The sequence below is a fragment of the Corapipo altera genome, unplaced genomic scaffold (genome assembly GCF_003945725.1).
Source record: "Corapipo altera isolate COAL_440 unplaced genomic scaffold, ASM394572v1 44, whole genome shotgun sequence".
Classification (NCBI taxonomy): Eukaryota; Metazoa; Chordata; class Aves; order Passeriformes; family Pipridae; genus Corapipo; species Corapipo altera.
The window spans coordinates 8143982-8170102 of NW_020884880.1; the positions used below are offsets into that span (position 1 = coordinate 8143982).

At 39.9% G+C, this 26121-nt stretch overlaps 1 protein-coding gene across 2 annotated transcripts in view; it reads left to right on the forward strand.

Annotated features, from left to right (window-relative positions):
• The window catches only part of BZW2 (basic leucine zipper and W2 domains 2), a 54429-nt gene that overhangs the window by 302 nt on the left and 28006 nt on the right, over positions 1–26121 (forward strand). Inside the window, exons 1-4 of one of the 2 annotated variants that reach the window (XM_027639004.1) lie at positions 346–416; positions 17904–17968; positions 24306–24482; positions 25593–25696. In XM_027639004.1, coding sequence (XP_027494805.1) covers positions 17911–17968; positions 24306–24482; positions 25593–25696 — 339 coding nt within the window. In that variant the 5' untranslated portion in view covers positions 346–416; positions 17904–17910. Of the gene's footprint in view, positions 1–345; positions 417–17903; positions 17969–24305; positions 24483–25592; positions 25697–26121 lie in introns of those variants that run through there. The other variant, XM_027639005.1, reaches the window with a different exon arrangement.

Genomic DNA, 26121 nt, shown 5'->3' on the forward strand with positions numbered 1-26121 from the left:
CCGGGGCAGGTCCGCAGGTCTGGAAACGCCGCCGTCCGCGGGTGTGCGGGGCCCCCGCACGGGCGGCGCCGGGTCCGCTGCGGGAGGGTGGCGGTGCGCGGTCTGGTGCCCGCCGGCTCTTCCCTCCGCGATCCTGCTTTTCTGCCTATTTATGGCATCGGATTGTGGGGTAGAGGTTGTTTTTTTCCAAGGCAGGAAAAGCGGTTTGTTCGGCTAAAGCGGCCGAGTGGAGCCGTGGCTCTGCCGCGGCATCGTGTCTCCGGGAGGAAGCGGGCGTTGATGGATCGGGAGGGGAAGTAACGAGCTCGGGGTGTTCAGAGCGGTGCCTTTTGTTGGCGCCTTTCTAAAATTAAACTGTCGGTGGAAAAATGATCTTTGTTACGGATCCAACTTTCCACTCCTCCAGTTGAAGCTCGGTAGGCACTAGGACGATCCTGCAGATCTCCAAGGGACGGAGGCTGAGGTTTAACATCCGTGGTTTCTGCCTGTGTTTGTACCAGAGGGAAAGGCTGGACCCTGATACTTGGTGCTGACTTTTTGCCCTCCTTTGCCCTACTCTTCAGTGTATATTTTTTTGTACCCTTTCTTTTAAAGAACACATTTTTTTCCTGTAACTAAATTTTGAAGGCATAGCTTTGTCAGCAAGCTGATTTTTTTTCTTTCCTTAGTACTTGCAGGTCATCTCATGGTTACTTAGGTATTGGAATTTCTTTCTCAAATACTAATCTTGCTCTGTATTTTGACATCTGTTAATGGCTTGACTGACTTTCAGAAATGGTGAAGACCCATTGTTTGCTTCTTGGGGAAAAGCATGCTCTCTGAGTGTAGTGGATATTCATAACTATTTGGGTACAAACCCAAAATGCGATACACTTCTATTTTAACAAAACAGCAAAATTATGTTTTCATGATTTTAAAAATCGTGGAAATACAGGAGCATACCACCATCTAGTTTTACTTACATCAACAAGTGCAAATCACATAGATTGCTTTGAAGTTCATATTATTACAGATTCCCTTGAGGGGTTTTTTTGTGGCAAAACAAAAATGCCTCTAAATACCCCCAAAGCATTGCCTAAAAGCAAAAGTGCTTTTAATATTCTGATCCAGAAAAATATCCTATGTGGTGCTAACAGAATTCTGTCACTGGCTCAACATGAAGGCTGAAATAAGGGTTTAAGTGCTCTTTTGTTGGTTCACAGCAGGGTGTGACTTTTACCTGCTGTGAACAAATTTTGTGATATTACAGTGCACTGATAATGTCTGTGACACTATTAAATAACAAGTGCCTTCAAACTTCCTTTCATATTCCAGAAAAAATCCCCAAAACCTGTTAGGCATGCAACGTACAAAAGTATGCATATTATATTCCCTTTTTTTAAATATGAAAATGTTAGTACTGTCATTGCACCCTAGCTTGCAGAGTGAACAGACAATCAGTTTTTCCTTGACAGTGTCACTGGAGCTCACTTGGTGAGTAAGGCTGCAGGAGTGCTTCGTCTGCAAGGGTAATAAAATAACACTAGTTAAAAATGTTGCTCGCTCTTACCTGTGGAAGGACTGTATGACCTTCAATCCTGTAATATGCAGGCGTTTCACAGTCTTCAGTTCATCCTTGTGAGATTGTGATGAGGTAATAAAGTGGTGTTGCCTCCATTTTGTGAACATAATCTGAAGCATGGAGGCAACAAGTGATTTTTTTTCAAGGCAGTGTAGAGAGCGAGTGTCAGGGCAGGCAACTGGAACGTGAAAATGTAGGTTTTGTACCTTTGTTTCTTGTCCCTTAATGCGTTTTCTTTTATCTGCTGCATCTGTTTGTTTTACACATTTAAGTTGTGGGTACTACTGTTTGGTAATTAATCATTTACGTTTTGGGTATTACAGAGGGAGAAGGAAACGTTAACCTCATTGTGACTGAGGATATTTTTTGATTTAAAAAGATAAGTGTTCATATTAAAAATTCCTTATTTCCTTATCAGGTGATACATGAGATACATGTGATTTGTGAAAGCAGGGACCGGTGGGGACATTTTTCCCCAGTGGTTTGCTGGTTCTAGTGCATGCAGATGTGTTAGTGGGGATTTGTGATGGCTATTGTTAACAGTGTATAGGTGGTCCTAAATGCCTGACACTTTCTGCAGTTGTTGAGAGCAACATTCATGCAAGAAAATAACAAGTATTTCTTTAATTAAGGAACATTTGTTTTTGGTAAATGTACAAAACAGTAAGCTTTTTCTTGGATCAAGCTGGGGGAGAAGACTGTCCTGTGCCCTGGAGAGTGCACCATGAAATGCTCAGTCTTTGGACACAGAAGAGAGGAAAATGAAATGCTCAACTGGTTTCACTGGTTTTAAGCTGTTTTCTCTGAAATGACCACTTGTGTCATTCACTTGTGTCTTGGAGGCTTGCTAGAATTATGGCTGTGTACTCTGCTGCTCTGCTAATGGTAGCAGGGGTCAAATATCCTATAGCCTCTCTCTGTGCCTGGGCCTGTCAGGATCAGAAACTTGGTCTGACTCACTACATTTTTTTCTAGGGGAAAATAAAATAATAGGTCAAACAAGTACTCATATTTCTGTGACTTATTCTTCTAGCTTACTTCTCACTGGTTCAAGTGCTAGGGATTTCCTCAACAAAACATGGTCTTTTTGTTTACCTTTATATTTGATAGCCTGTGGTAAGTTTTTTGAATTTAGGTAAATTGTGTGTATGCAGCATCCCGTGATTATAACTTTCACAATTGCTTGAAAGAGGACCCCTTTTTACTTGTTTTTGGACTTAGTACTTCATGGTTTCCTTTGATCCCCCAACCTCCAGTTCCTGTTTCGGGAGACAATGAGTCCTGTTCACCCTTGACATGCAGTCATGCCTTGACAGAGCTGTGTTATCCCTGCCATTGTCTTTTGTGAATTTGAAGTCGTAGGACTATTTAGTCATTCCTATGTAAAAGCCATTTCATATGGTTGCCAAATGTGTTTTTGTGAAATGGTTCTGTCTCCTGCATGGCCTGGGCTATAGGAAATATCCTTCGAGTGGAGCTGAGCTTTGCAGACAGACCCCCACTGGGTTTTGGTCCTGCTGTCTCCAGTCCTTATAATTATATCCTGGCCAAAGTTAAGAGGATCTAATAGGATTATTCATTTAGATCAATTCAAGTTCATGCAAGTTCAAGGGTTTTTTATTGCTAGAAACATCCTCTGTTTTTAAATCTCAGATCTCACAAATAGCAATCTGTGGATAGGTTGCTTCCCCCCTCCCCACCCAGTTGATTGGCATTGTATGACTTTGGCTTCCTTAAGTATTTTTGTTTTATTTTACGTGGAGTTTTTTTCAGTTTTCATCTAATTTTGGATCTCAGCACAGCCACTTGATGTGATCTGTCAGCATTGCTCAGGCGTGTTTGTACCTGAAGGTAGACTATAAAAAGACCACAAAAGAATAACTGAAACTTGGGGGAGCACCAATGCATGTTGGAACACAATTGGTATAACCACAATAGCTATACACAAGGTATTCCCATAGCTAAGATGCATACTGAGACATGGATAGGCATCCTCATCTGCTACCTATTCCCTGGGGGACCTTGCACGAAGTTAGGTTTTCTTTACACTCTGCAAAATCTGAGTTATTGTTATGTCAGATGGAGAAGTTTTGTATGGAGATCACTTACAGTTATTGCAGACTCATAGTAGCAGACTAGCAAGATTATTGCTTTTAGTCAGCCTGTAAGAAGGATGGATTGCCTCTGGTGAGAATTAGGAGTGAGTACAAACAGGAAATACTAGACACAGTCTGGGACAGAGAGGTTGGCCAGGGGTACAGGAAGGAAGCGTCTCCTGTGATGTCCTGAATCTCAAGGAGTTACACCCTTCTACAACTCTTTCAACTACCGCAGGCAGAGCAATTAAATGTGACTTTGGAGTTGTACTTCTTTGTAATAACCACTGTTTCATGTGTTTTCCTTAAATGTGTTTTCATGCAGAAAAAGAAGTCTAAGCGGTTCAACGGTTTGTAATTTGCAAGCTAAAGTAATCCTTTCATTTTGGATTTTGTTTCCATAAATAAAATCCTCTAGTTCTCCAGAAATGTTTTTAAGAGGGAAGATTCATTCAGTGCATTCAAGATAAATGTTAGTCGTTTTTCTTCTGATAAGACACAGGGTTGAAATCTCGGGAAAACACTACTGAACGTTAACAGCTACAGGGCTTGTCATTTATTTTCACTATCATTTTATTCCTTGAATGATAGAAAATTAGCAAAACAAAGTATACTATTTGTTTTAAATGCTCAAGGAGTCAACCCTCTAGAAAGAAGAGGGGATGGTGAGTTTCTTTTCAGTCTACAACCTTCTCTGTATGCAGCAATATTGATATGACTTTGGTATGAGTCTTTTTGCTGCACCTCTCCGAGGTCTGTTTTGTCAAATCACTTCTGTCTTAGGTCTGCTTTGATTGCATTGTCTTAATGTGTGCTTTCCTGTGACTGAGACCTGAGGATCCCAAAATCGTCAGCCAGTGCTATTGGAGCCCAGTTTTGTGCTGTTGAATACCATATTCTGCCAAGATGTTTGTGGGTTTTTTCACCTGCATTTCATGTGAAAAGAGGCCCCAGTCAGTGTGTCCCCAGGGCCATGTGAATCTTTGACTCTGCCCTTGAGATTTATCGTCCTGCACATCAGTCTCAGCTCCCTGCACAGCACGTGGAAACACCTGCTTCTTCAGTGCTCAAGCACGTGCTCAAGGTCTTTTGCCAGGTTTTGGGTTTAGCTGTCTTGTTTTGTGGAGCTTTATTAGAAGGCTTCTTGAATTAGAGAACAGAAAGCATAATTCTCTAGAGGAGTCAAGGGAAGGGCTTTATTTTTTCAGTTTTATTCCCATTAAAATGTTTATTGGTGTATGCTAAAAAAAATGCCTTTTTCCAAATGTGCCCTGCCATCAGTATGTCAATTTATTTGCATTGCTGTTGTGCCTCCAAGATCCTTCATGATGATATTGGACTGTTTAGTGACCTACACTGCAAAATCATCAAGATATTAGACTGTCAGGTCTCTCCTGTGAGGAAGTTGGGTGATTCTTGAACGTTTATTTGTAACCAGTGGTCCCCAGCTCCCTGAAGCCAAATGTGTCAAACCAAGGCATTTCATGGGTAGCCTGTTTGATGCTAGGATTAGCTTAGTAGTTTAGTGCCTTTCCTAAGTTGTATTTTGTTTCCTGGGTATAGGAAGGCCTGATTCTGTCCTCGTTTTCCTTTGTCCTGTCAGTTTAAACAGTTGTTGACCTTTTCAGTGGGTATCAGCTCTGCAAAAGCAGTGTTATAGTATGAGGAGACATACCATAACAAAAAGCCCTCTGAAGCTGAGGGAGAGCAAAATGTTGGTGATGGGAACAAGAGCACTGTCTTCCTAGTGCCACATTCCCCATTTATTATTTTCAATGTACTTTTTCATTATTTGTTTGTAATCCCAGTATAAGTTACTCAATTCCTGTTGAAAAGTAGGCTATTACATTACTGAATAAACTACCTTAATTCGTGTCCTTAGCAATTGGTTAATAAAGGCCCATATCAACATATTCTTAATCTGAAATATCAACTTTATTTTTGAAGCGTTGTTTTGAAGCAAAAAAACCCCCACCTATTGCAAAGCCCCCAATTGAAAGTCATACTGAATATCTGCTCTCTTCTAGAATTAAGAAAAAATTAATTTAGGTTGACACTTCTGCTACCTTTGCATTTGTATCCTCCATTAGCTAAGAACATATGACAGTTAAACTCTCCAGAGAGTATCGAACTAGGAAGAGCAGCATTTGAGGTGGGATGCAAAGGCATTGGTCTGCATGGTCTTCAGCAGTCAGTTCATTGACTTGGAGAGTTTGGCTGTGTCCATGATTGAACAGCTCTACATTTTGGGATTTCGCATGAATTCACTTTTTAAAATTAGAATTTTTTTTATTTTCCTCATTTTATGATAGATGCAGTAACTGTTAACAATTTTTTGGTTGTTAAAGAGCTTCTGTTCCTTTTAAAAGGAGAGGCAGCATAGAACTGAAAGGTGTGTGCCCCTTTTTCACTGGAAGTTCATGTATTTTGTAGAATGTTTTTCTAGATCCGCATTCAAGAGCCCCAGGTTGACTGGCATGTCCTTCTGAAGCCTCAGAGAGACCAGGCAAACCTTTCGTTATGGTTTCTCAGTTCAGAAAAAAACAACCTTTAGTTGTCTCATTAGTAAACGTTTTAAATTCTTCATATCTTGCATCCTCATAGGAAGTGAGTTGTAGAAATCTAATGTAGCTTTTATTGGTGTTCTTGCTCTCTTTTATGTAGATGTATACGCATACACCTACAAATACACATTCCGTGGAACCTTTATTGAGTTATCTGCAGAAGTAGGTTGCTGATATTGGTCTTTTCAGTGCATGAACAGTGATGCTGTAAACAAGGAAATAGATTTCCCTGTTAATAGTGTCAAATAGCATTGTGCCAAGCTGACATTGATATAGTCCAAACAACCACAAAGTGCACAAGTGCTTCCTCTGAAGGAAGCCAGGCTATTTGGCATAGTGATGTTTTATGCCCTTTAAAAAAGATACTAAACCTATTCCAGTTAGAAATCCATAACTCCTGCAGTAATGTTGGCTTCAGAAACTGAGTTGGATGTTGGTGGGTGGCTGTGGTCTTACACTGAGCCTATTCTCACAGCATATTTGGGCTACTCTGGATTTTGAAACTTCTCAGCCAACAATGAAAATTCTGTGAATCGTTTCAGAAAGATAAACAAGCAGGTCTACTGAATTAACTATAGAACTGAATAATATACCAATAGTAATTGCCTTATGGTTAATTTTGGGTGGGTAACTAAACTCTTAACTCTGCCTGAGATGTTTATAGGCATCATTGACTTTCACACAGATGGCCAATCTGCAGGTGTGAAGTTTGATCTGGTTCAGATATCTAAAAAGTGCCTAAAGCTGAAGCTGTGAAGTTGTTCACCCATTTCTCTCTAAGATGGGCAAGCAGAATATTTTAGACTAGCTATTTTCTGGAAATGTTTATGTTTCTCCTCATGGTGAAAAGAGGCAAGGATTGCAGGGTCAGGCTGAGATGTCTGTTACCGTTCATTTTCAAAGCTAGGTCAAATGCATCTCATTTTTGGGTTCTGACAGTTGGCTGTTTGTTTGAGGAAAGTGGATATGGGTTTTGGCTTAGCTGATTGCCTTGTGAAATCATGGACAGTGAAATAGGAAGAGATCCTCAAACCCAATAGTATCAATTAAATTGCTGGGTTTTGCATTGAACTGAGCTGACTGACTGCTGTCCGTGCTTCCATTACCAGTGTGTGGGCACAACGTGCTGCAGTGTATCCAGCACTGCCAGCTGGTGGGATTTGCTGCCCCTGTGATGGAGTGGGGTAAAATATTATATACCTACTCTGGTCTACATCTGGGTGAAACAGATGTCTCAATAACTTCTAGCTTCTTGTGATGTGATTATGCTGTTAGGAGATGATGCTAATACTGGAAAATAGATACAAATTATTGACACAACTGGCTAGTTACTCTATTTTTTTTCTAGCTCACATCATTTGCATTGCTTCTTTATTTGACTTCCTTTCATGGCAGTGTTTCTTAATTCTGAGATTTTGGCTACCTGTGTATATAAATTATTTTTGAGAACTGAGTTTTCATCTGAGTGCAATTATTATCAAAATTGCTTATAACTTTTTGAGAAGCAAAACTATTGTGATGCATTCATAATAGCCATTGTTTGAAATGTTGTGTTTATAGATAGACTGTGAATTCTTTAGGTTTAGTTTGGCGGAATTAAAAGTCTTCTGAGTCTGGATTACCAACAAAGAACATATTCTTGGGTTTATGCATTTATATTTTTGGATAAGTGTTGCATTTAATGTCAATTATGTCTAGATAAAGTGTGGAAAAAGATCAAGAAAAGTGAAGTTGAATTGTTAAAAGAGAGAAGATGTGGTGCTTTGAGCACTTCTGCGACTGTGTCTGTGCATGGTGTACCAAAATAAGGGAAACATGACTGCTTAGCATTTGAGTCTTTCATTACCAAACCAAGACTGATCTCCCAGTTCTGATACGTGAGTAATGTCAGAGTCCAGTACTCTCTGATCAGCAAATTTTAGATATTCCACATGTGGAAGGTGTGATGTTCAATATCTAATTTCCTCATCTGGAAATAGTTGATATTACATGGGATCTATGATTTAGCACAGTAATACAGATAATGCCGAAAACATAATACAGTTGTAAATGTAGCAAAGTAAAGCAATTGCAATGCACAATTCAATCATAATATCAATGTGGTTGCTATTATCGGTCTCTATGGTGCTCACTGGGCATTCGCAATCATTGGGAAGAAATATTGGTGGGTTGAATCACAATATTCTGTACAGACTGGCTCAAAACTTTTTGTTTTCATCACTGAAGATAACTAGTTTGAATGTTTTCTCTCATCTTAGAAGAAGCAACCTGAAGTCCTCCTACAGAACTGGTAGTGCAACAAGCTGACCCAGGACAGTCCTCTTGGGATTTTTGTTTTACTTCTCTTCCTCACCTGGCCTTACTCAGTTGCCACCCAGCTCTGAGTGCTGTTGCCGTAATACACCCAAGTGGAGTATGCTGTCATGGGCGAGTAATGCTTGTCTTGTGTGTTTGTGGATTTAAGAGAGCGCCTTCTCATGCCAAAGCTTGGCTTACTGGGAGAAATTTGCCTTTGGTCTAGAGTTTCGTCTCTGAAAGTGGCCTGAAGTATTGGGTAGATGTGAAGATAAAACAAAACAAAAGAATGGGGAGAAAGGAGAATGTGGTGGTATGAATTTCTGCATTTCTTTCTTTCATGCCCTTGTCAAACCCACAGCAATTTTCAAACTTAGAAGGTTTTATCATCCCTGTTTTTAATAGTCGTGGCAGACTTTTCTTCCATGAATTAATCTAAGAGCTTCCAGGCCTCCACACAGAGGTGAAGTGCCTTTCTGAAGTAAACCTGAGAGCACCAGGTATGTGAGCTGCCAAGCAGTGGGTAGGATAGTGAGTGCCCTCTCTCTGTGTGCTCAGTCTGTAATAGTTATTTTTCTGACTCACCTAAAAAGTAGTCGATTTTGTAGGCACCGCATGCCATATACTGTTGGGTGGGCTTTGTTTCTTGTTTTTCCCAACACCTATTGGATATGAATCAGTATCTGTTGCCATAGAATTCTCTTAGCTTGATCTGAGAGGAATTGTGCCCATGACTACCTAGAAAATAATTGCTGGTTGAAGCAGTCTGAGCACTGACTGCTTTATTCCTCACTCCAGGAACTAGTGTGTTCTGTCAAAATGTTCAACCTGCTCTGAGGAGGAAGCAGCAGCTGCAGGGAACATGGTATTGCTTTTGGGATGCAGAGTGGTACAAGTCAGTTATGGACTCTTTTTTTTGTCCCAGTGAATGCTGCTAACAGCATAATTGGTGTTAGCTGGTATCTTTGGAATACTTGACATGGTGCAAAGCATTGTGCCCTTTGTACCATCTCTTTGTGCCAGAAAGATCAGAATTCAGATATCTGGAAGTTAATTCAGTTTTCTGCTGGTAAAAAACTGTGCGTTACCTTGGTGAACTCCTTGCACCATGCTTTGAAGAAATAATTAGGGAGGTCTAAACTGAAACTTGCTTTAATGCTTATAGCAGTTGTTCTGTCAAAGCCAAGGCCTTCACCACTTGCAAGTGTGTAGGAGGTGCTGCTATTAATACATCCCTCCTCCAATTACTGTATTTAGTTCATGAAATAATAAACTGTTAGCAACTGGGAGGCATTGCTTTCTGGAGAATGCAGAGATTGTATTTATTTATTTTTATTTTTTAAGCTTAACCTTTGTAATTTTGAAGGCAGTTTTGGGTTTTCAGGTGCTGCAGTGCTGTGTCCTTCTGCTCTTCCTGCAGTGGCCTTTATTACTGAACTGTTTTGTATTGTCTTGTATCTGACAAAATTCACCGCTTGGAATGAAGCTTCTCTGGTAATTCTTTTGACATGTCTTCTTCCAAATACTTGTGTATATTGGTTTATTGGAGACCTGGTTCAAGGGGACCCTATAAAGCAACTCCATTAATGATTTTTTGCAGGTGTACTGTGAACAGTGGCTGCTGCAGTTTCTTTGCCAAACATTAATGAAGGCTTGAGCTAAGTTGCAGCAGTACCTTTATAAAAATGTTTTTGCGGAATTTCAACTATACCATTTTTCCTGTAGTGAAATCATCTCTACTGCAATTACTGAGACAATAATTCTTTTCAGGATAAACAGGGCATCCAATGTCCCTCTGAATTCAAGAATCCTGTTCTAACATTTACACAGTCCATTGAAAGTGTAAATGTATAAGGTACCTTGTATAAGGAAAAAACCTTGTTAGCTTTGGAAGAGTATTGTCTTCCTCTTGTTTTCTCAGTTTACCTGACCCGGATCTCTGCCAATCCTTTTTATCTCCTTTTTCTAAGAGGTTTTCCCATTGCCAAGGCATGCAAGCTTGGAGTTGGATGACTAGCCATCACCTTAAAATGATTGTTAATTGGATATGAATTGATCTGTAGCAATACCCCATCTCCATTATCTCAGCCTACTCCAGTTAAGAGCACAGCGCCTAAGAGAGCTCTCAGCAGTGAGAAAAGCTCCTACTAATACCTTGTCCTTGAAGAATTACATCTAATTCCTCCTCTTCAGTTGCTGAAAGAAACCTTGTTACTGAAAGACAACATTATGTGTATCAGCCTGAGCGTGTGATTATTTTCTTGACTTGTATTTCTACCTGTCAATTGTTAAGATTTTTTTTCTCTGTTTTTTTTCTTTCTCTGACTTTGCCATGACTAATGCATTTTTCATATGGTTACTAGTTACAACTCAGAGAAGTCCTTTGTCTTGGTACTTCAGTTTACAGTTCTCTTGACATTGTGAAGTGCATCTGGAGTGCTTCAGGAGTGTTATTCATCTGAGCCACTTCTGTAGAAATTTTTGGTTAATGACATAAAAAGTACCCAATCTCCTGAAATAGGTGCAGTGAGGTGAATCTCTAATGCAGTGTGTGATTGTGCATTCATTGATGGCAGTGGGAAGTGGGGTTTTTTGACTGTTTTTCAAGAAACGTCTTCCTACGCATCCCAGTTTAGCAGTTAGGTGATGTGATTTATGGTGCAAACTTTGGTGAGTCTGTCTTCTTGTTTTTTTTCTCGGCTTAGAATCGTGGAAAAGACCTGTAAGATCATTGAGTCCAGCTATTAACCCAGCACAGCCATGGCCATCACTAAACCATGTCCTTAAGTGCCACATGCACACGTGTTTTAAATACCTCCAGGGATGGTGACTCCACCACTTCCCTGGGCAGCCTATGCCAATACTTCACAACCCTTTCAGTGAAGAAATTTTTCCTAATATTCAATTTAAACCTCCCCTGGCACAACTTAAGTGCATTTCCTCTTGTCCTGCCACTTATTACTTGGAAGGAGAGACTAGGCCCCGCCTGGCTACAACCTACCGAGGTAGCTGCAAAGAGCAGTAAGGTCTTCCCTCAGCCTCCTTTTCTTCAAGATAACTACTCCCAGGCTGCCTGCACAATTCTTGGCTGGAGAATCTTGCATGAGCATAGGTTTTTATTTTTTATTTAACGCGTAGTAAGTTTCATTGTCTTTAGGTATTTGTTTGTACTTCCTGCAGAATGAAACCAATTCCACTTGTTTCATGTCTTTGTTTTCTCTCTCCCACTAGGCATACTAATAAAGAACTAGTACTTTTATTGCAGTAGATACTTTTTACTGTGGACAAACACTGTTCTGTGATGAAAAAATAAACATTTTAAAAAAATTAAGTGCCTTGAATGCTTCTAGAAGGCTCATTTGGGAAAGGCAGGGCATTCAGTGTGTGTTGAAAACCTGCTACAACACTGTCTTAAGATTATGTACATGATAGCCACTGGTGACTAGGGCATACTTACAAGTATGCAATCAAAGGTATTTTCAGTGGTAAATATGTGGATTAGCAATATGCTTATTTCTTGTAAATATTAAAACACAAGGTTGCTTGTATTTACCCTGCACATCCTTACATGACTGCTTAGTCCCTACATGTTGCTGTTGAGGCCATTTGTGCAATAAAATCAGTGAGGGAATTTTAATGTGGTGAGAGCCTGGCTCCGGCTTTATTGTGCCTAGTGAATGGCACCTTAGGAATAAAGATTTTATAAACATTGTAACTGGGGGCAAAACAGCAAGATAAACCTTGTGGCTGCCAGTGTTGCCCTTCCTGGTGATTTGTGCCATGGTTGGCGTTACAGACCTCCAGCTTATCAGTGACTTCTTAAAAAAAACTCCTATGTTTTAGGAACAGGGGGCAAGAGTCAGAAAGTACTGATGAAATGGCACGAGTCAACCTGCACAGAGAAAATCTGCTGTGTCTCACTAAGTGTAGGTGCTTGGTCTTGCCATCTCCCCAGATGTGCAGTGAAGGAGAGGAGAGGTAGCTTCTTAACACCACTCTGGTCCTGTTCTGAGCACTTGGGATCCTGGGAAGCAGAAAATAGAGCTGCTTATTTTCTTCTTTTTCAACAGTATCAAAGTGAGCTTTTAGCAGGAGATAGGGAATGTTGGAACTACTCTTCACGTTGTGGGCTAGCCATTGTACTGTCTCGACTATGGCAATAAAGCACTTTTCCTTCACACTGACCAATCCTGGGAAATGTTGGGAGCTGAGGTGGATTTCAGAGCTTTATGAGGGTGCAAAAAACTGTATTAAAGCAGAAGATGCTTCACAGCTGTCTCAGCAGTGAACACTGCAGCAACAATGTAGGCTGCGTGACCAATGTGCAGTGGGATCACTTGCCGCACCGGGGTGTTGGGAAGTGCTTGTGGAAAAAGAGGACTGTAAGAGTCCCCAGAGGGACTTGGTGTCCCAGTGGAAAGTGGGAAGCCTGATGAGGATTTGGCGAGAACTGGTGGCTGCATTGCTTCCGCTCTGTCTTGTCGTCCCCTCACGTCGCCTTGTTCCTCTGTGCTGGTAATGATTTAAATGGTTTCCACCTACGGATTTTGTTAGCTCATAATCTGGCTGCCTGCTGCCTTCCCAGAGAGCAGAGGCGGCTGCTGGCTGTGTGCTGACATGCTTCCTCTCCAGCAGAAGTGCAGGGGCAGCTCTTCCTCCATGCTACTCAAGTTTGGTCATTTGCTCTTAATGCAACTTCTTGCCTTGCTGCTGGAAGAAGAGGAAAACCCTCTTTACGTAGAAGTGGAACTGTGAGAGGATGAAAATGCCCAGTAACATTGGTGGATGAAAAAGACCAAATAAAGCCTTTTAAAGTCCTTTTTAAAGTCCAGTAAAGTCCTAGATAGTCTTTGGAGAAAAAAAAAATCGCCCTTGATTTGTAGGTTGGGGTGTTTCCTTCATAGCAACTCTCCCCATCTATGCTTCTATTTTATTTGACTTTGCGATGAGTGCCCCTGTCTTACATGATATCTCAACAAGGAAAGGAGATGGAAATAATTCCTGCCAAGCATCTGTTCCTGTGAAAGCTGGTGGTGCTGTGTTGGTGGTACTCTGGCAGCTCTCTCCATCACCCTGTCAGTCAAATGCCATGGGTGCCAGTCCCCACAGCAGCAGCGTCCTGTGGAGCATTGCTGCCAAAGCCACCCCTCCGCTGGGCCACCCAAAAGGTCACTGCTTGCCCCCATGGGCTGTTTTTGGTACTCTGTGTACATGGAGCCATAAAATCTTGGTAAAGACTTTTTTAACGAACTGTTGTTCTTATGTTGTCTGGGATTGATTTCCCTCTCTCCATACCTAGGGCAGTGGAGTTTCGCTGCTGTGAAACAGTTGTTCCTGAATTCATCTGAGCATGTTAATGTTTGAAGAATCTCAGGTGATTCTGAGATTTTGGTTAAAGGAAGTATAAAATGATGCTTAGAAAAATCATGTTGCTTTGAATAAAGGTTTTCAGTATTTTTCTTAAATTTGTGCAATATGTTTCCAAGAACAAGTGCTTCCAGTATTTTAGCATGGTAGAAACTTCAGCCTTACCAAGGTTTTAAATAATTCAGGAGTTAATCATCATAAGAATTTCCCTGTGGTATGGATAAAAGACTGCATTTTTCTAACTTGTTAAGCAAGTTCATCCTTGCTGAAGTTCTAAAGTAACTTCTACAATCTGTTGCGGGTTGTTTAAATTAATTTTATTAATTAATCCTGGATTTATTAATTAAAACTGTTACAGTTTTTATTAATTGTGTGAGAAGGATTGGTGGATTAAAGCAACTACTGTATAATACGTGTCTAGTTGTCTACAACTGTAGATGTCCTTCCATTTTATTTTAACTGTTTAGGGTCTTTAGCATGTAAGTGAGGAGCAGCAATAGAGAAAGCTGAGCCTGTGGACTTCAAGCAGTTTCAGGAGAATGTACCAGCTCACCAACTTATGTATTTTTAAAGTATGAATCTGTTTTATACAAGCCTGTTAACAAGAGTGGGAGTGGAATCTGGGAGACTTTTAAGTCATGCATTTTTTATTTTCTGATGAATTTTGTAGCTGTAAGTTAGCAATTAGCAGGCTTAGACATTTGTGGTTTGTGTGAAAAATGAGCCGTTTTCCACAGTCCACACGGGAGTATGTTGCCTGGTTCCGTACTGCTCTCTGACATCTGCTTGAGTATCGAGCATAAATCAAGAGTAAAGCTTCCATTGCTGAGCCTCTCCCGTGTTCTGTAGAAGAGTGGAGTCTGTGAAAGGAATGAGCTCTCATTTTCACACTTGCTCCTTTTCCTGCTGACAATTCATATGCGTCCTGGAGGATGCTGGGCTGCAAGATCCAAGTTTAACTAGTGGTTCGGGTTTTCTTTTGGAGGCTATTTCCTTTGTACCTCTCTCTGTCCTTAAGTTTTTTATTCTGTAACCATTATGATTTTTCTAGCTGCCATTTCAAAATTTGCTATTGGCTTTAGCCTGCCCAGATGCTGTACCTTTTAGAATGGAGAATATGTGTAATAGTTCAAGGCCTTGTGATTTCAAGGTTTTACAGCAACAAGACACCTGGCTGCACTCTGATGCAATCAAATGTGCTGTGCAAGTTTATATGCTGCCACTCTGAATTTACAATCTTCAGCCATTACTTTTGTCCTGTTGTTGGTGTGCTCTTGATTTAAAAAAAAAAGTAAAAAAAAAAATCCAGGCATCTGTTGTGGTGGCAACAGCACTTTAAAGTCTCATTTGCAGGAGCTGCTGCTATTTGTATTATAGATACATCCTGGGCTGTCATATAGATCACTGGGTTGGTTTTACACAGCCTCATGCTGCCATTTCTTGATGAAAGATCCTGGGCCAGTGCTTGAGGCAGTGCCTTATAAAGCCAGACCCTCACTGTAGCAGATTAGAGCACAGTGCATGTAAAGCTAAATATAGAAGAAGGCATATCCTGTCTTCCTAGTAATTAACTATTAAAGAGTCTCTTCTGTTGTACCGAACCTCTAGTCATTAAATCTGCCACAAGTGGTGAGTTTTACTTTAACAACTTCTTTTTTTTTAAATCTTGTTCCCATCTGTCTTAAAGGACACACTTTATATTCCCAGGGAACAGTCATGTTCGATAGTCATGCTTCAGGTGTATGCAGCTCTTGCAGTTTAAAAATACACTGCATCAAAGGGAAGGAGAAGACTGGTGCTAAAAACTTAGCATATGCATTTCTGCCTTTTATAGAAACTGGGAAACTGTACCAATATGGCTGCATCGAAGGCTTTTGTGTGTTCATTAAGGAAATGGGCACTGTGAATCCCAGCCTGATGGCATGTTTGTGCTCGGGAAGATCTGTGACAAGCAGATTAATGCTTACCTGCTGTGTTGCTTGCTTGACACTTTCTTTCCAAACCTCATGGGCTTCTGCCATCTCTTGGGCATTTTCAGACCCAGAACAAGGCATAAGATGTCCAGGCCAAGTATAAAAACAAATCGGAAATGCCTGGGTGAATGTTATAGATGAGTCTCTTTACAAGTACCTGAAGGTCAGAAAGACAAACCAGACAAGTATGTCAAATCTAGCCTGCCACTGGCTAAAGGCTGGGCTATTGCTTATCCCTATAGACTGCTGGATTATCTGCCTAATTAACTTGGAAAGCACCTCCTGTTCTCTGCCACTGAGACAGCTCAGGAGGGGAAAAAGCCTTTCGGGTTCTACTGTGAAGAGAGGCTTGGGTCCTACAGCACTTTAAAAGATCCCGTGATATCATGGTTTGCCATGTTTAACTCTCTTTGCAGATGAGCAAATCATTTTTCCAGGAGGCCATTTAGTGTTGCAGTTGTTTTGAAATGCTCCTTGGTCTGTTAAAACTCCAGCTTTAAACCTCAGCAATAAATGTGAACTTCTCAGTTTAACTGCTTGTTATATCTTTGTGTTTTTATGACTTGCAGGAAGCAAACCCAGTCTTGACTCTGAACTTTACTGGCTATTTCCAGTGCATGTGGGCAGTTTTTGACTGTGGATAAGTGATGAACCTACACTAGAAAGCAGTAGTTTGCCAGGTTGACAATTTGAAATGCTGCAGAAGTGGGCACCTAGGGGTGCTGCAACTAGAAAGGGAAGTCTGGCAAATAGTAACACGTTGTATAGCTGAAGCATTGTTAACAGAGTTAAATGAACTTTCAGGGGTAGAAAGAGCATTACTTGGATAGTAACATGTGATTGATGGAGTCTTTCCAGCCGTGGAGCTTGAATTTCTTTTCATTCATAGTAGGAAGAAATATTGGAAATGTGTGTACTTTTAAACTAGACCTGAAGAGTCTACAATGAAGAAATAGAAATAATACAGATTTTTTAAGAACTAAAGTTATTAGAAGAACATGCTCAAAGTCTTGCATGGGAAGGCTTAATTCTGGATGAGCAAATCATATAAAACAGTGTCCTGATGACCTGCAGAGTGTGAAATAGGTGACCTCTAAGTTTCAGGGCTGGCTCTTGCTGTTGGCAGGACAGGGGGATGACCTGTGATGATTTCTGCATGCAGCAAAGCTGCCTTTTATTCGCTGCTGTTTGCATTCAGCTGTCGGTTTAGCTGTTCTTTGTGGAAGCTGTGTCTGTGTGATTAAACTGACTATATCCAAAGCTGAAAAATAGTTTTGTTTTCTTTAGATAAAATGGCATTAATATATGAGCACTTCCCAAAGTTTTTGTCATTGTGTGTCGAGACTCACCATTAAGGTCTGAAGTTGTACAAGCCCAATATTTTTTACGGTTACATGATATGCCATGTAGATCCTTAACTGTATATTTATGCACAAAGTTGATGGAGCAAGGGATTTGTTTATCTTTTATTATTTCTACAAAACCCACCTGCTTTTAAGAACTAAATGTTATTAAGAATTTGATTGGGATTTGATGATTAAAACGTTGTAATTATGGTTAGACCACAAAGTCACATCTTTAGCAGGACAATATGTAGCCCTGGGATCGATCTGCCTGCTGAACATTCCTGAGGGTGAGACCTGTGCCATGATGAGCCCCACCAGGATGGTTCTCAGACTTTTGCCCCAGTGGCTTCTGTGCCCACAGCATCCCCATGAGCTGGGTGGGCAGTGGTGCTGTACCCCTGCCACAGGAGTAAGGGCAGCGGCTCCATCACCTTCCTGTCCAGGTTTGAACCTTCAGGGTTTTTTACAGAGATGCCAAGAGCCAGGTTTTGGCAGAAGCACATCTTGTCAAAGTCATTTTTGGATTGTAGTGCTCTTCATCTTTAAGATAATGTGAATTACTTTTTGAATATGCATCAAGAACTCTCTTGCCCTTTCACGTGTTGGGATTTTACTACAGTGAGTGTTTATTTTGCCTTTAGATTAAACTGTTGTCTGTAAATGCCAGAGTAAAAATATTTTTCCTTTTTTTCTTTCTCCAGAAATTTTATGAATAAGAATCAGAAGCCGGTGCTAACAGGCCAGCGGTTCAAAACTAGGAAGAGGGGTAGGTTGCATTGCATTTCTTACTTTATTTTCCTGTTTGTTAAAATGACTGCAAACAGGGCAGGTGGAATAGTTTAAAGTTCAATAACGTTGAAGTTTTTCTCTCCTTCTTTTCAGTCATGTCAAGATTGCAGATGTTATGTTTAACTAAGCTCTATGAATTTTATTATTTTCACTGTGTATCCTAGGACTTTATTTAAAATTTGTGTTTCTTAGCTATGAGGTCTTGTGGAAGCCTCAGTTAAAAATGGAATTCTGAGTTTACAGTATATCTACAGATAAGGATGAAAATTTATTAGATGTTTGTTTTGATTTTTCTTAAAATTTTTTTTCAAGTAAGAAAGCAAAATATGAGCTTTTATTTAAAGACTGTGTAAAGAAAATTATCTGACTTTTTGGGGTTTGATTTTTGGTTTTTATTTCTTTGACTCAAATCAATGCTATGTCTATGAATGAGCCTTTCATATCTAGAAAGGAATTCTCTCACCTTCCTTCTCCCTGAGATGGTCAGATCGTCTCACTGGCCCTACTTTCTGTAACAACAGAGGTGAGAAAGCTCCTTTTTCAGAAATACTTCTTTCTACTGTTTAGTGTAGTCTTTTTTTATTGTTAAAATAAAGCAATTAGCATTGTATGAGTCCCATTTTACCCACTGTGATACTGATTTTCTGTAAACATGACCAACACTCTTTCCTTATGTACAATAAGCATCAATTTTTAAAAAAAGCTGTATGGTGCTAATTATACTGGTTATCCAGGTATTCTGTCCAGTGAGTGTGGTCCTAACATGTTTGGTGATACTATACTCGGAGTTCATTTGTCATGTTTTAGGTGGCTGAGATTAATGCCCAACAGTTTGAGGCAGAAAGCAAAAATATGTGTAATAAATTAATTTATTTTCCCCCCACCAAAAAAATGTCTAGTTTATGAAAAAAAAGCTCAGATTTTTTACTGGTATAACAGCAGATTATTATAGCAGACACAGATGAGGATCCTGTCTGTCATGAAACAGATTTTTTCCATCTTGACTTCCCTGTTTCTAATCAAAAGCTAACACCTGGTCTTAATCTCTTGTGACAGAAAATGTAAATAAGAGCATTTTTCTTAGTGTAGTTCAGAGAAACAAAAAGAGTTGGTAACCTTTCTTAGAAAATTGCAAATTCTATCACGAATCTGAAGAGCTGAATGAGTGAGTACCGTGAGATCTAGGATGATCACGAAGCTTAGAAGAGAATTGCAAAATAATTTGATGTCAGTCATGATAAAAAGCAGTGCCAGCTTTGTCATCTTTACTTCCTTGCACCCAGCACTTCTTCAGTTTGTTTGACTGATGAAGTGTCTTAAATGGAAAGTGTATTTTTTATGGTGCATATACAATGTTTGTAAGTATAACTCATTAAAAAAGAAACCAGTATTGTTTGTAATTAAATGTCACGATGTTCCAGTAATTAGTGGGAATAACTTTCCATCAACATGGTGCAGAGCATTATTCCATAGGAGCTGTACACTGCGTTAATTAGCAACCACATAGACATAGCTGGAGGAGTGGAATTAACAATCCCTAAAAAATACATCTGTCGGATTCACCAGTGAAAGCAATGAGACATACACACTTCTGGATTGATGCCATGTATTTTTCAGTCTAGGTCAGTCAATTGTGGTACATGTTATTTGATAAAATTGTCTCAGAAAATGTCCTCTTTCTCATGAAGACTTTCGGCCCGTGTTTTGCACTGTGGCATAATTTGGTCTTTGACTCCTGTTTAATACAAGCAGTAATTAGAGTAAATAGAGAGATCTGATTTGTATTTCAGTGCCTGTCTCTTGGATTGCTATTACAGTGATTGGGAGTGGCACTAGATAACTTGTTGACTACATGGAAGAAGTAAGAGACATGGTGTGGGGTCTGAAAGACTGAGGGGTGGGTTTTTGGTTAGTTTTTTTCAGAGAAGTTACTTAAACAGAATTGTGGATATTAAATAGCTTTAATATAGAAATTTTAATATGCAAACATTTCTTTTTGTGCTCAAAGCATAAAATCTCTTCTTCAAACACAGTGGGATCCTGGTTGCCTTAATATTTGAATATCCTGCTTAGAAAATTGTAGTTACTTGTTTCTTTCTAGAAGCAGAGGGCTTGAAGAAGAGAGATGGTTTCCAAGTACGTTTATTCCCCTCTGCACATACTTTTTGTATCCCAGCAGCGTCACAGACTGTTACGTCTTGGACTTAGACTAGAAGATAGATTAGGCCATTTTTGGTGACTTACAGTATATCTGGGGATCCCAAAATGTCGCCCAGGTAGGACAGAGTGCAGTAGCTGTGGTTTGACCATATTTCAGTTGTCAGAGACTGTTCTGTTGTGTGTAACAGGCAGGCAGGTAGCGGGGTCTGAAGTGCACAAATGCTGCAGGCAGTGTGCTGGTTGAGAGACGACTGTGTGTTTTTACCAATTGACTTGTGTCCCATGATAGTCCTTTTTCCCTTCTGCAGCTCCCTGGAGCACTGCCGTATGGGGAGACAGTGAGGTGTGACACTGCAGTCAGGCAGCTAATAAAATTAATTGCCTATATGAACTCTTATCACTGGTCAGGTAGCTGTGACTGGTCTCTGATTGTGAACAACTTCTGAGCTTTTAGAGACCAAAAGAGGAAGAGTACAATGTTTTTTTCTTTAAAGTTTGAAAGTGTCTAAAACGTTTTTGAGAGAGGACTATGAAGGAGGAGCTTGTAAATCCCACTCTTTCCAGTTCTGTTAGTTGACCAAATAAAAGGAATAAGCCTTGTCTCCACCATATGTAGTGGCAGACATGAAAATTGCTTAAAAAAGATTTGAAGGAAGAATGGTGTTGTTAAAGGAAGAACCTTGCAAGGGAGAGAGGCATCTCGCAGTTCCACATCAAGGTTTTAGCGATTTAGGCAAAGAAAGTAGTTTTGTTAGTTTTCAGTATAGTTTCTGTACTTGTTGAATACTGCTGTTTTGGTGACCATCAGCAGTAGTGGTATCTGGGCAGTACTTGTGTTTATGGAGCAGATACATGGGATGCAGACTGCATTGACTGCCTGCATGCGTGCAGAGTAATGTCTTTGTGTGTTCTGATGGAAGAGCAAGAAATAGGAGTAGCAAAAATGTTGGTAGGTAGAAAGGAAAAATTTATGTATCCAGACAATTGACAAATACTTGAAAGACAAAAAGCTTCACAAAGCATTAACAGGAACAAACAGTGCACGTTGTTTGAAGTAAGCTGACAGGCAATACCTGATACCTAAGTTTATTCCTATGATATAGATAATATAGGATTGATATATGCTAAAAAAATGGCACAAAATAAGCTAAGCAAAATGATGCATAACACTTTCAGAAAGAAAATTATCTAGTAAAAAGTCAATATTAACACCTTTACATTAATATGAAGTAAGAAGAGGGTCCAAACAAGGCATCTGTTTTTTCCCACAGAAATACATTTGTGGGCCTCCTGTTGAGTAGTTAAAATTCATTCTTAAGGAGAGGGGTATAAATGTACTTTGTGATTTTCTTAGAAGCAGAAGAAAGGATATAAGGATCTGGGAACATGGTGAAAATTAAAAGCTGTGTATAGCACTGCGTCACTGGATATTGTGTGCATCACATCTGCAAGCTACACCTGCCTCTGCTAGCCTGTGATTGGAGCTGTGCTTGTTTAGTAATTGTGCTTCTGACAGCTCAACATACTGTCACCCCTTCTAGATGATGGCTTCTTATTCACCCTCTTGTACAACATCAGCATATTCCTCTTCAGTACATTAGCTTGGTAGGAAAATGTTTCAGTAAAATTATAAATAATTTTTCATGCAATGAGTTCTCCTCCCGTGTCAAATTTTTAGATTGTGATAGACAAGAAAATAGTAGGGTACTACAGATGAGAGGAGGACTTCTGGGGCAGGAGAAGAATATATAAAAGAGTTAAGAAATATTAATCATGGTGTTTGTATTTGTACTGAGCATTGTGTACCTATGATACCAAGCATATAACACCTTTCAGTTTAAATATGAACATCTTAAATTTTTAGACAAAATACATTTGAAAAGGTAAAACAGGATTATTTTTTTAACTCCTCTCTTAAGACTGAACTGTATTCTTGTTGGTTGATATATCATTGAGCTTTTTTTTTTTTTACTTATTTGATAATGCAGAAGAGAATAATTATACTCAAATACTTGTTTAAGGGTGGAACTGTATTTCTTCTGAGCAAATAAAACTGCCTGAAGTACACATACTGGAGTACTTACACTTCAGTAAAAGACTGATTTGCTTGTGGGTTGGTTGGTTGCTTTGTTCTTTGTTTTGGGTTGTTTTTTGTACTTCAAGTTGGAAGAGAGCTGCAATTGAGTATTTTGTAGTAGATCTGATTGTTCATATGGGATTCCAGTAGTATGCTTCTCTGTAGGCATTTCCCCAGAGCAAAGGTACATTCCTCCATTTCCCCCCTCAACCCTGTCTGGATTGTCTACCACGAGCATACCCTGCAGATATGAGAGGTGGTTGCTTTAATGGCAGACTCTAGATTTTAGCTGAAGTCAAGGTAACACAGCTGAGAGCCAGAATGTCTCCAAGATCTGGTGTGAAGTAGAAGCCTGAGAAGAAGTCATTTGCACTCCAGAGAAGGGGCATATTAAGTAGTGTATTGGATTATGAGAGCGTGGAGAGGAGAATCTAGGCTGGCACTGTGGTTGTGTGCATCACTTCAGGATAAGCTGGTTTCATGAGCATATATATGGATGTCCATGGAGTTGAGTAATCCTCAGCTTTGATCTGAGGATGTCAGTTTAGAGGATGGGGAAGCAGTCCACAGGGAGATGGGAAGTAGACTTAGTAAGTCACTAGAAGCTAGACATAGCAGGGGATTTCTGGAAAATAAAGGGACACTTCAGTTTTCCAGTGTTTCATGCTTGACAGGCAGCCTTTGAACTGCAGTTGGCTATGTGCTGCCAGGCTCCTTGAAAGGACAGGTTGACTAGTCACCTGAGCTTCCCAGTGGCCTGAGACACTTCAGTGGAAGGGACTGCTTTGTGCCTTCCAGGTATGATTGTTATGGAGGAAGGGGATGCATTGAAAGTGGTGGAGAATGTGCAAGTGACGTACTGAAGATGGTAGAATGAGCACACCCCAAGTATGAGCAGGGGAACAAGGAGAGAGAAAGTCTTTTGTGTATTAGAAATAAAAAAATTATTTAAAGTAGGAGTTATGCGGAAAATAGTTATTGCCATGAGACTACTGTCGCAGGAGGGGAGAGATTGGGGAAGAAAGGCTATTAGAAAGCAAGGTCTCTTAACTAAACCTCATTTATCTTAGTATGTAAAAATCTCTGGATTGATTCTCTGGATATAGTATTTGCAGGTTTTTCAAGAACTTGTATCAATATTTGTGTCAGCAGGTGATAACAAACCTGGATTTTGAGTGCACAGACCAGTTTGCAGTTCTATTTTTGAAGTTCAGTTGTTTTGACAGTAACAGGCATTTCATATGTGCCCTTATATAAAGCCAGGGCCTGTTTTCTTAAGAAGCTTCAAGTGGTAAGCTATTAACAGCCTGCAGAAAAGGGAACAGGAGGTGTGGGTAAGTCTACGTAGATTTATCTGGAAGTTGCAGTTATGTCTCTTGTGAGTAATGACATTGACATAGGGCTTTGTCTGTACCTTAATAGAGTGCAACAAGGGACAGCTGTAGAAAATGCAATGTGAGCGCTGTGTTTCTGTGTTCCTAGTGCTGCTTAGATCTGTGAATATGAAAGATAAATTCTTGGTTACACTGTGTTGCCTGGTCCTAAATGTTTATGCAAAACCTAGTTTTGTTAGTACCTTGGTCTCTTTTCCTGAAGACTTGTCTTTTTGAAAACATTTTAGCTGTATGACCATAGTTATTTAAAGAAAAATAACAAGAAATGAAAAATTGAGTGTTCCTACAGTGACATTATGTACGCATAGCTGACATTCCCTTCACTCTGCTCTCAGATTTAGCAATGCACAGTGATACACACGTGATAATACCTTCAAGAAGAGAAGTAAGAGTATGAAGTTTGAAAACAATTTCAGTAGTTGCTTTTCCTTTCCTTTATTTATTTATTGTGATATGTTTGTGTGTGTTTTGGTCTTGGGAGATGCGGAAGAGAGCTAAGCAAGGGTAAACACTGAAGAATTTCCAGAGGCAGTACAAGCAAAACAAAGAAACTTTTGTTGTCTTGACCAGAATAAGAAGAATATATTTAAGTGCTGTGATCATTTCTGTTGCTGGCTGATACAGAATTTTAACAGTTTAAAAACTGGTTCTCTCCTTTTCTTTCTCTCCTATCTCTGTTTCAGATGAAAAGGAGAAATTTGAACCCACAGTCTTCAGGGATACAATTGTCCAAGGCCTCAATGAAGCTGGGAATGACCTGGAGGCTATAGCCAAGTTTCTGGATGCAGCAGGCTCACGGCTTGATTATCGCCGCTATGCTGACACACTCTTTGATATTTTGGTAGCTGGCAGCATGTTAGGTAACCTGCAGAATATCTGACAGAGAATTTTGATGCTTGCTTCTTTTAAGATTCTGTCTTCCTCTACAGTGGAAATTATAACCTGTATTACAATTTCACTTGTCTAGACACTGCTTGCATCTCGTATCATAGCACTGTTTGTTGTTTGTCATGCAGTAGCACCTCGGCACTTGATGGATACTGCTCTGAGTAGCAGTATCTGAGCTAAACCAGCATATAATTGCAACAATGAAAATGAGAGATACACTAACTAGGGGGAACAGAGGGACCTATTAGCATAAAAAGGCTAATACAGCACTCCAGCTGTTGCAAATACAGCACTCCAGCTGTTGCAAATCTTCCTTTGTAGATGTTGCAACAAAGGCTAGCTGAGAGGAGAAGTGAAGGATAATGAGGAGTGCTTTATGGATGTTCATGGGACATTTCTCCCAGGTATCAGTGGGAACTTTGGCAAAAATGTGCCTTTCACCTTCCTCTGTATTTTGAATAAGTTAGCTCCTTTTACTGGTCATGTTGGTTTGATTCCTGCTTCCTGGTCTTTGGTATGTAAGAAGAAAAGATGTCTTTGTAAGATTTGAGGTAATGCAAGAAACAAAAGCTAGTGGAAATACCTAGGTAAAAAACTCTCAACAAAATAAGCTAGTGTTTTGAATGTTTACATGAGCCTGCTAAGCATTAAAGGAATTAGTAGGATGTTCCAAGTCCTCAAATTACTAAGAGTGCTAATACTTTTCTCTTTGGAAAGGATTTTCATTGGTATTTAAAGCAGTAGTTGAAATATGCACAAGGGTCATCCTCCAGCCCATGCTTATTTGATCACTCTCAGTGTTCTCAAAACCCAGTGAGATGTGAGAGAACTGAATCGCTCAGTCCTGTGAGGTCTGTGTGATCTGAGGTGCAGCATACTGGCCAGGTGTACCTTCTGTCAGATGCCACCATAGCTTAGCAAACCTTGGTCTCTCTCTGTTCCTCCTTTTCTCCTTCCAGCTCTTACTCTGGCCTTTTGCTTTAGTGTTACTAACATAAGACTGACCAGACTTATTAAGTGTTGCATATAGAACATCCTCTAAAGTAAGAAATCGTTTCTTGCCTTTTTTCCCTTTCTTCTAGCTCCTGGAGGCACACGCATAGATGACAATGATAAGACCAAGATGACCAACCACTGTGTATTTTTTGCAGATGAAGATCATGATGCCATCCGAAATTATGCTCAGGTCAGTTATGGCATAGTTGATTACTGTTTTCCATTTGTGTATCAAAAGGGATTACAGTGGAACATGTGCAGACTGTCTAGGCTGCAGTAGGCTAGTTATAGGCCACTTGAAAAATCTAGTTAATCAGTAATCTATCCTAACCTATACATTTTAGATAAAAAAATAGGATGTCTAAGATAATCCTATCACAGTTGGCAATGCTTTCTTTTACAGAAAGCAGTTTTGCTTATCTCAGTCTGCTGTTGTTTGAGTCTATTTCTGGACACCACCCTTTTTATTTTTGTTGACCTTTTCTGTATGCAGACTGAAAGATTTGTATGAATGTATTTTTAGAAACAAATGAACTGAATCAGAAATACAGCCTGTATCAGCAACAGTGTGGCCAGCAGGATGAGGGCATTGATCATTCCCCTATACTTGGCACT